Source organism: Mus musculus, chromosome 2 (genome assembly GCF_000001635.26).
Source record: "Mus musculus strain C57BL/6J chromosome 2, GRCm38.p6 C57BL/6J".
Taxonomy (NCBI): domain Eukaryota; kingdom Metazoa; phylum Chordata; class Mammalia; order Rodentia; family Muridae; genus Mus; species Mus musculus.
Window position 1 is genome coordinate 92945893 of NC_000068.7, and position 10634 is coordinate 92956526.

The following is a 10634-nucleotide window of genomic DNA, read 5'->3' on the forward strand; positions in this document are numbered from 1 at the left end:
TTGTTTTGTTCCTGCCTGCAGCTGTCACCAGTGACCATGAAGGAGGCTGTGACTGTTACATCCAAGGCAGCGTGGCTGTCAAGACCGGCTCTGTGGAGGCACAGACAGCTCTGAAGAAGCGGCAGCTGCACACAACCTGGGAGGAGGGCCTGGCCCTGCCCCTGGGTGAGGAAGAGCTCCCCACAGCTACCCTGACACTCACCCTGCGCACCTGTGACCGCTTCTCCCGCCATAGTGTGATTGGGGAACTCCGCCTGGGCCTGGATGGAGCATCTGTACCCCTGGGGGCAGCACAGTGGGGTGAGCTGAAGACCACAGCAAAGGTAGGGAGCTTTCAGACCAGAGGCCTAGAGCTGGCTGGTAGAGCTTCAGAGGAGAAGGTTGAGATGATGAAACAAGACTCTAGAGACACTCTCAGCTCAGAGCAAAGGCAGCTTGGGCTCCCGGTCAGAGGCCGTAGGTAGCAGATTCGTAGCCCAGAACTTGGGGTTCCTGGCACCTGTTTGAGGACAGACCAGCCACCAGGGGCAGCATCATGGTGAGGGTGGCATCAGCTTTCATGCTATGACAGCCTCCCTCATCTAAATACAGCTTTGATTCTTATGTTCCTCTCCAGCTAGCCCTGCAGAGGTGAGCAGAGGAAGGAAGCACAGAGCCCCTCTGATCTCAGAGCATGCAGACCTGGGGACAAACTGATACAGATAGCTGCTGACAGCTGATCTGAGACAGGATTTAGATCCTGGGATGTCTAAGAAGAGCCTGTATGTGCTCTGATGGAATGTTCTGGAAGGTCTGTTAGGAAGGGGTGCTAATACTGAATGAGCTGTCTGGGCTCTGTGAAGAGCAGAGTACAATCAGTGGTCTGCACAGATGCTGGTCTGGGATAGTGTCCACTGTGGAGGCTGCTGAGACCTTGGGCTCCTTGGGGAATCAAGCCATGTCCCCTACCAACCAGGACAATAATGGCGTCAAGGCAGGTCAGGGATGGTGTGTCAGTCAGAATCAATCCACGAGCCTGCCACTGAGCAACCTTCAGGGAACTTCTGATAATGATAGCTTGTCTGTCAGTTTGCTGTTTTCCATCACTAAGATGTGTCCAACCTTTTGACACTGGGATATGATGTTGTCATTCGCCTGTCATGATTTACCATCAAGAACCGTGTATATGTATATAAATATCACAAAACAATCTCAAAATGCTTTACGTGAGTTTATGGTTTTGCATTGGGTGGCATTTATAGAAATCCTTATGTCACGAGGCTTCCTACAACCCATGGGTCACAGGCTGGACCAGTCTGGACCAGCTTGAAAGACCCACAAAGTTGCAAGCCTTTCCCATTACCTTTCTGGATAAAGCAAGTTGCCAATCTGCCCATTGGGACACTATTTCTGTGTGCCCCATCTAAGTGGCTTGGCTTAGGAAGTCATCTATCTGAATAGTAGTAATAGTATCAGCAGTAGTAGTAGTAGTCATGGTTGTCACCACCACCACCACCACCACCATCATCATCATCACTTCCAAACCAGACAGGTAAGGGCAACACTGTTACCACCCTCTCTGCACACATAGGGGAACTGAGGCTGACCTGATTAGAAATCCACACAGCATCAGCAGACCAGCGGGGCAGATAGCTCAGCCTCGACGGCATGTCCTTTCTCATCCTGGGTGCTTTTTCAAACTGCCCTGCACATGCCAGAGGAGGTGATGGACAGGCGTCTTTTCTATTCAAGCCTGGACTGTAGGAGGCAGAGCAGATTCCTCTCCTCTCCGGCTTCTCTTTGGCTCATCGTTTCTCCTGAGCCCTGTTTCTCTGTCTTTTCTCCGCTTGGAAAATTGAGAGGAAAAACCACAGCCACCCTTTGAGACCTGATGTCTCAAAGCCCACTTTCTAATGACTATGTGGTATGTGGAGTCACACACAGGGTCCCTGGTGGGAGAGAAGACATGTGGGCTTCTTAAACTAATAAGCTTATCCTCTCTGGAGCTTAGAAGGTCCCCCTACCAGGCTTGGGTGCTTTTGGAATGACCCCAGAAGGGCTGAAATCCACCTCACTGAGACAGAATCCTGAGTATCTTGCCTGTTGCTGTCTATCCCCTGGAAGACAATAATCGCTCATTCCTAAGCACCTCGCCCAACCCCTGCTGTGTCCCAGGCAGTAAGCCACAGCTGCAGCTGGAGCCCTGTCCTCAGGCTCATCCATCTTACTGTCATCACTTGCTGCAGCTGTCACTACTCCAGAGCTAGCCAGGAGCATCTCTTTCCCTCCGGGTAGTGGTGTGCAGGAGCCATTCAGCTCCTGGCCAGGTCAGGAACCCCACCCAGATGCAGACTGAGAGCTGATTTAAAGCTGATAAGAGAGTCTGCAGTCTCTGCAAACCAGATGTTTTTGTTTAGTTTTGTTCCTTTTTGGGCTTGAATGGGTTAACAGAGGCGGCAGCAATGCCCCAATTCCTGCCGGAAGACATTTAGCCAAAAGTGGCATGTGCGTCATTTGGGACAACGGAGCACCCCACTCTGAGGGCAGCCTGGAGTGATTCACTGAGCATCTAAGAGAAAAGGCGGTAGCGTGAGACAGGAAGAGGGAGGGGGGGAAGCCTCGTTTTTTTTTTTTTTTTCCTTTGTGGTGCTTTGAGACTAGGGCCAGGTGTGGCTGCAGTTCTCTTGTGTGATGACATCCACATGGCTGGTCCTGGTTTTCACTCTCACGTGCGTCAAGAGTGCAGACCTGCTGAGGGGTGGAGGGCAGAGGGCTCAGGCCTGGTCATTTTTAACAGTGGCCCAGGACAGCTGTGTCACTCTGATAGGTGACCTTGACGGCTCTGCTGCTCCCAGGCTATGTGTTTGTCACCTATCCCCAGACCTCACTGCCTCCACTGTGACATGAGAACAAGAGGACATTCACCTAGGAAGCTGGAGCAGTGACTGGGACTTAGAGCAGATTCCACGGGAGTCTCAGATTTGCTGTGTCATAGCTTCAGATTTGCTGTGTCATAGCTGCTGACCCAGGAGGTAGCTCCCACCTGGTTCTCCCAAGGAGAATGAGAACTTCAGTTCCCTTCCCAAGGTCACGGCCAAGATTAAGAGAGATGTCTGCAAAATTTCTGGCAAACATGTATTTTGTATCCAGTGCATGCCCAGTGCCAGGGCTGTGGAATGAACCTGCAGTCTGCGGGGACAGGCAACACAATTGGGTGGAGCAGAGTGTTCGTGTTTAATAGACCATGGCTGTCTGCTCTCTTGTCACACCAAGAGTCCCCGGCACTCCCAGATCAATTTGTCATGTGACTAGCTATCTATATCTAATTAAACTTCTACTGAAATCTCAAGGCCAAGGCCTTCCTCTGGGCATCTCAACAGACCGGGATAGACCACAAGCTGCCTCAAGGGTCCAATTAGCATGGACAGGAATGGAGGCAGAGCAGGAAAGCTTGTTTCCCCACTGCTTAAGAAAGCTGTCTGCCTTCCTGTCCTGAAGTAGCCCTGAGATGGCAGAGGCAGGATAATTGTGGGCACAAAGGTGTGGGTGAGGTTATCTCACTTCTCTATAGGGGTATTGCTACTGCTTTGGGGGTTCAGTTCCCATCATGAGGTAATGGCCTGCAGGTTCCCCAATTCTTAAAATTAGAAACAGAAGAGGAGAAAAATTAGAGGAGCAGAAGGGAAGCAATTAGGGTAGAGACCTGGATCCTCCCTCAAGGGCATAGGATAGTTTCTAAAGGATCCCCTGGGAAGAATGAGCTGTTGGGGTCATGGTAGAGACATTTGTCCTGGATGACAGGCATGCTCTGAGGCAGAGGGTGTGCTCAGAGCACACAGCAGGGCTCCACTATCCACAGCTGGGCTCCTGCCAGTTTGACTGAAGGAGGTAAAGGGCTCTGTGACCACTTACCAGTGACCTCAGTGTTTGGGTAGGGGATGGGCTCCCTGTGTCCTCTCACTGAGCCGAAAAAAAAGGACAAAATCTGGGGCCTAAAAGCTGTGCCACAGGTCAGGGAGGGCTTCATTCAAAAGACTTGGCAACAGCTCACACTCCTGAAGGAAGTTGATGGGGGGCACTGTAAATCAGTACATGGTGGTGGGGCTTGGGGGCGCTGGGGGTGGGGCTTGGGGACGCTGGGGGTGGGGCTTGGGGTGCTGGGGGTGGGGCTTGAGGGCACTGGGAGTGGGGCTTGGGGGCGCTTGGGGGTGGGGCTTGGGAGCGCTGGGGGTGGACAGAGACAGAGTGTCTCAAGCCTATTCTGACTATGACATGCCACTCAGCTGTTCTTGATGCCCAGCCTTGTGCTGATGTTGCTGGCTCCTGTTGGTAAATCCAGTCCCTCTTAAGCATTAGGACATGCCACTTCATTGGTGATACTAGCCTGCAAAGCTGGAGTTGTCTCTTCAAACAAAGACATGGACAACTTGGGTGGGCCTAAAGAAACGGCTCAGTACCGGGCGTTGGGAGGCAGAGGCAGGCGGATTTCTGAGTTCGGGGCCAGCCTGGTCTACAGAGCGAGCTCCAGGACAGCCAGGACTACACAGAGAAACCCTGTCGCAAAAAACAAAACAAAACAAAACAAAAACAAACAAACAAAAAAAAAACAAAAAGAAAAAAAAGAAAAAAAAAAGAAAAAAAAAGAAAAGAAAAGAAATGGCTCAGTGATGGAGAGCTCCAACCACTCCGAAAGAGGACACATGTGCCAGCATACATGTTTGGTGACTAACAGCCACCTGTAAGTCCTGTTTCAAGGGATCTGATGTCACCTGGTCTCTGAGGGCACCTGCATTCACACATGCACACCCCAGCACACAAATACACATAATTTAAAATAAAGAAAAACAAAGGGAGAAAAGCAATAACCCTACCCCCCCCAGGCGCCTGGTGGGTCCATGATATGACTCTCAAACTGGGTTTCCTAGGACCCTAGACATCTACCAAGGTATGTCCTGAGTCTAGGCAAAGGGTGCAAAAGGAGAGAGTCCCCCTGCTTTCTGCCCTCAATGTAGCATGAGAGGGGACTATTTTCTGCTTATAAGTTGGATTTAGAGAGAGAATGTGTGCCAGGGCATGGCGGCTCATGCCTAATCTTAGCACCTAAGAGGCAGAGGCAGGTGAATCCTTTACATTTGAGGCCAGCCTGATCTACATAATGAGTTCTGGTCCAGCTAGGGCTACATAGTGAGAACCTGTTTCAAATAAATACACATAGAGTGATGACATATGGTAGACCAAGTTCTCCTGTTGACATGCATGTCAGCCTCCTCCTCTGGGCCCTGCTGCCTTGTACAGTGGTAAATAAACGAACCTTCGGTGAGTGAACCCTGGGATGTCAACGGGGTATGAGGGCAGTGTGACTCTAGCCTTGGCTTCAGTTGATGGATCAGAAGGCAAGCACAAATGCAATCTCTACCTTTCTGTGTTCAGGAGCCATCTGCAGGGGCCGGGGAGGTCCTTCTGTCAATCAGCTACCTCCCAGCTGCCAATCGCCTCCTGGTGGTGCTGATTAAAGCTAAGAACCTCCACTCCAACCAATCCAAGGAGCTGCTGGGCAAGGGTAAGTGAGGGTGCAAGGAGACAGGCAGGATGTCTTGTCTGGGATACAAGCAGAAGGCAGTGGTCCCTGGTGTAAATGGAGATGGGTGAACCGGGATGTGATAGGAGTCCCATAGTGAACTCACCCTCAGTGTCTGTTGCTAGTTCTGATGGACACACTCGTGTCTTTAAGTTCTCTCACCTCTCTGCTAGTGATTTCACACCTTCCCCCTCTCTTCTCCATTCCAAGCCTTGGCCAAACGCCCCCCCTCCCATATATACCTGCTGAACTCGGCTCACAGCAGGTGATGTGTGGCTATGAAGGTAAAGGCTGAGGTTTAAGGAATCTGTGATATAGATGCCCACATAAACCTATTCATAAAAGGCTTAAGGGTGCCTTCTGATACCTGGGCACAGGTCCCTAGTTGTGAGGACGGAGCAAGATCTCCTAGAAAAGCAGAAAAGCAGCAAGGATAGGTTGGGACCTACCTACACAGGGAACGGACTGCTCACTGCAAGATATCAATAATACAGAAATCATCTTTATGTATTAAAGTTAAAAAATACAGGTTCACCTGTGCATTCCTAACAAGTCTTGGGTAAATGAAATCAGAAGGGCTGGTGTTGCTATAGTCCTGAGCCACAGGTCAGAGGCTGATGCCTGGCTTCATCCCTTCCAGTCAATTCTGTCTTGCTTTTTTTTTTTTTTTTTTTTTTTAATAGCTCCCATCAGGACCATTACAGAAGAGCACTTTGTGTCTGAAATATCTCTGTAGAAATAACAAACTAACCACCCAGGGGCGATAACGATAGCAATAAATACAAAGTAACAATTATTCTCACATTAGCTTGGGCAACCTTGACTAATGAAAACAAACGGTCCTAAACTGTGGAAGCTTGCCTGCTGACTTGTGAATTTCCTGGGGACCTGAGGCCAGGGAGCCTGCCTCCACCCTCTCTATAGTAAATCCAGGTCCTCAGGTAAAACTTAGGAAAGAGACGTATGAACAAAACTCAGCCAGCCAGGACCATCTTAACGATAAAACATAGGCTTGACTGGACAATGGAGAAGCTAAAGGTGGAGAGAGCTTTTGTCTGGTCTGATTTGATAGCAAACTAGAGGACATTTAAGCCCTTGCCCCTGACTTGGTTTGTCAAGTCACTTAGAAAGGGCTATGGTCAAAGTGGTTCCCCAGAGGCCATCTGACATGCTCAGGTCTGAGCCACCCACTGACCTCATATGTTCTGTGACAGGCTAATGTAATCTCTAACGTGAAAATCTAATAAATGCCAACTTCTGGAATCTCCTGACCACTAGTGGAGAACTCTACTCCATGAACACTTGGTTTTATGTTGTATAAAAGTATCTTTAGGCTGGGTGTGTAAGAGGCACACGAAAGCATAGGGGTGCAGGCCTGGAATCCCAGCTTCTGTGAAGGCAGGAAGAACTCAAGACCAGGGTTGCCTGGGCTGCAGAGGAAGTTTGTGACCAACTGTAGTGACTTGGTATAACCCTGTCACCAAAGAAAAAGAGAAAAGAAGACTGGAGATTTGGCTCAGGGCTAGAATGCTTGCTTAGTATATGTAAAGTCCGAGGTTCAAGGCAAAAATGAATATTAAATGAATGTTATGCTTACACTTGAGACCCAATTCCAATTTGCATAATATATGCAAATATCCCCTAGTCTGTAAAACACACCAAATCTGAAATGTTTATGGTTCCAAACCTTACAGAGATAGGTATTCATCCTGTATGGCCAGTCTTCCACATTCTAATGCAAGGGTTAGACACGCATCTTTGTCTGTTTTGCTATCTCTAGACCGGTTCCTGACGTCTGGTAGATACTTAATACTGTTGAGAGAATGCACGGTCCAGTGGAGATGTAGGAAACCCCAAGAAGAAGCAGCTCACTTGCTCCCCTACAACTTTCTTTTCTCTGTACCCCTCCCTAGATGTGTCTGTCAAGGTGACCTTGAAACACCAGGCTCAGAAGCTGAAGAAGAAACAGACAAAACGGGCCAAGCACAAGATCAACCCCGTGTGGAACGAGATGATCATGTTTGAGCTACCGGATGACTTGCTGCGGGCATCCAGTGTGGAGCTGGAGGTGCTGGGCCAGGGCGAGGAGGGGCCGAGCTGCGAGCTGGGCCACTGCAGCCTAGGCCTGCATGCCTCGGGCTCTGAGCGCAGCCACTGGGAGGAGATGCTAAAAAACCCACGCCGGCAGATCGCCATGTGGCACCAACTGCACCTGTAGTCGGCCACCTGCCACCGGCCACTGACCGTCTTTCTTGGACACAGTCATCTTCCAGGCTCAGCTGTCAGTCATCCCTCGTGCTCTGTCCACATGCCTATACCCAAAGACAGATGCAGACGTGTTGGCTGAGGCCAAGACCTCATTCCTCTCTTACTGTATTCCCAATACTAAAAAGTGAGCGGTGGCGCCAGGACAGTGAGTGGGACTGGCACTCAGAAGACTGTATCATGCTCATCTGTGTTATGGAAAAAGATATGTGCCAGGTACCCTCAGTCGGCAGCCCCTGCTCACATTGAGCTGAAGCAGTGGTTCTTAACCTGTGTATCACAACCCTCTATCTCCAAAAAATATTTACATTATGATTCATAACAGTAGCAAAATTACAGTTACAAAGTAGCAATGAGAACAATTCTGTGGTTGGAGATCACCAAAACACAAGAAACTTTCTTATAGGGTCACAGCACTAGGAAGGTTGAGAATCACTGGCTGGCCAGCAGGTCTCTGGGCCACTGGGGGGTCATGCCACACTGATGTTCCGGTGGAATACACAAGCCTCTGTCCTTAGCTAGCACAGGGGTTCTGGAGCAGAGCAGGAGGGGCTGCGCTTGATAAGATCCCTTCTCCCCTATCCAGGCAGCCTTTCCTCTTGATCTCCGGGGGCCCAGCACCAGGACAGTGTGAAGGCAGGAACTCTCTGCTTACTTTATTTCTTCTTTTTTATATTTCTGCTGTTCATATTCCACTCTCGAGCTACATTGTGTGTTTTGACTGTTTTATTTAAGGGATTGGAGTGGGTTGTGTTTGTTTTTTTTTTATCACACGTAGAGTGCCCGTTCCCTGGCAGGCCTAGGTTGCCACTCCTCTGGAGTGTCTGCGGCATTCTGAGGACAGCTGTCATGTCACCCCCCCCCACCCCCAAGCTGACTCCATGTGACAGACCTGTTCTTCTCAGTATGCCTGTACTTCAGGACGAAGTAGCTCTGAGCTTGGCTTGTTCCATCTGGCTATGTAAATGAGGAGGTAGATGAACTTTAAAGAGAAAACGTGGTCTCTTGATAACATGCCTCCCTCCAGTTTGGGGGACATGTCCTTTAACTTGGAAATAACAAAAAGCTAGGTTTGATTGCCCCTGTTGATATTTCCAATAGATGCCCCACTAGGAATCAAATAAGTAGCTAGCTGCAGGGGTAGATACTTGTGAGCCGGAATTCGAGTTGTCATTACTTCCTTGCTCCACAGCGCCTCAGTGTGGCCACCTATAGCACAGCACCAATGTCATGGGAGCTTGCCAGTCCAGCTTCAGGAGGTAAGCAAGAGGCATCTTAGCGGGCATCAATTGTTACTGGTCAGTTGGTGGCACTTCCTGGCTCCTCCGTTGGCTGTGCTTCTTCTCCAAAACCTCCTCTGTAAATTGCTCAGAGATGTTAGACTGGGAACCAAAAACTTTCAGTCACCTTTTACATCGGCTTAATCTGTTTCCAGCCATTCCTGTAAGTCACCTCCGAATCAGCTTGGGAAGGAACCTCTCTATGTCTTTGCCAGGGAGTGATTTCTGGAAAGAGGTGGAAATAAAGTGAGAGGCCATTCCAGGCTGGGCTACTGCTGGGAGGTTAGGAGTTCACCCCAGTCCTCTGTGAATCCTCTCCCCAGGACAACTAGGCATCTATTTGTTGAGTGTTTGTCCACCAAGACCGTGCATGTGTCTGTCCATTCTGATTAGAGAAGGCTCTGGGGGCGAGTGAGTAGCTTATCACCTTAACGGAAACATCAGATAAGAGGAGTCCGGGACTGCTGTTCAGGCGGGCAGCTCTCAGATGTAAAGGGGCCCCGGGGGAAGGGGCAGTGTCTGGCCTGAACTGAGGTGGGAATCTTTGGAGGAGAAAGTTGGTCCTGTGCAGTGTTTCTACCCTTGCTGTTTCCTGTTGTTAGATGCTGCGTGTTTGTGATGCCATTCCACATAAAAGCACAAAAAGTCGCATGAGACATCGTGGTCACATGTCTGGTTACACTTTGGAGCACAAAATCTTACAGTGGTAAATAAATCGTTTTCCAATCGGGTTGGCAGCCCAGTGTTTCTCTTTGTTCCTTTACATTAATATTTTAGATGTATAAAATTCAGAAAAAAAATCTCGTGTATCAAACACCCATGAACCTCTGCCAACTTCAATAAACCTTGACGACCACAGTTGAATTTTCTTCTTGTGCCCTATACTGAGAAGACCAGGATCTTACATTCTGATTTGTTATTCTGAGCCTTCCTTTATATTTTTACTAAATGATCATTTGATCCCTGAGCACTAGTGAGTATTTGTGTGTTTCCAAGTTTTACTTCAATTCTTAAATTGCATCACACATTTTTTTTCAACATTAAAAATTTAAGCTTTATGCAGACATGTGGCTCTAACTAACTTCTCTTTCACAACTGTATAATATTCCACTGTATGGATCTGCCACAGCCCATTCTATTGATGTACATTTAAAACACACACACTCTCTCTCTCTCTCTCTCTCTCTCTCTCTCTCTCTCTCTCTCTCCCTCTCTCTCTCTGCCGTTGTTTCCCATGTACATGTATCGTCTCTTGGGGGAAATGTCGAAAAGTGAGTGGAGCTGCTAGGAAAAATAGAAAGAAGCGTGTGCATGTGTGTGTCTGTGTGTGGGGAAATGTTTGTGAGTGTAGGTGTGTGGGTGTGGGTGTTTGTGGGGGAGTGTGTTTGTGTGTGTGTGTGTGTTTGTGTGTGTGTGTGTGTGTTTTGGAGCTTTGACTTCATTCCTGGTAAGGAATATCCAGTGGGTTCTTGAGACTCTTCAAGACTCCCCCCAGCACCCCATCAGTGGAGGATCGAGGAAACAGAGGACAG

At 49.0% G+C, this 10634-nt stretch overlaps 1 protein-coding gene across 1 annotated transcript in view; it reads left to right on the forward strand.

Moving 5' to 3' along the window:
- Positions 1 to 10159, forward strand: part of Syt13 (synaptotagmin XIII) — a 40951-nt gene extending 30792 nt beyond the window's left edge. Inside the window, exons 4-6 of the mRNA NM_030725.4 lie at positions 22 to 323; positions 5410 to 5539; positions 7471 to 10159. Of these exons, the coding sequence (NP_109650.1) occupies positions 22 to 323; positions 5410 to 5539; positions 7471 to 7775 (737 nt within the window). The 3' untranslated portion in view covers positions 7776 to 10159. The remainder of the gene's footprint in view (positions 1 to 21; positions 324 to 5409; positions 5540 to 7470) is intronic.
- Positions 10160 to 10634: the final 475 nt, after the last annotated feature.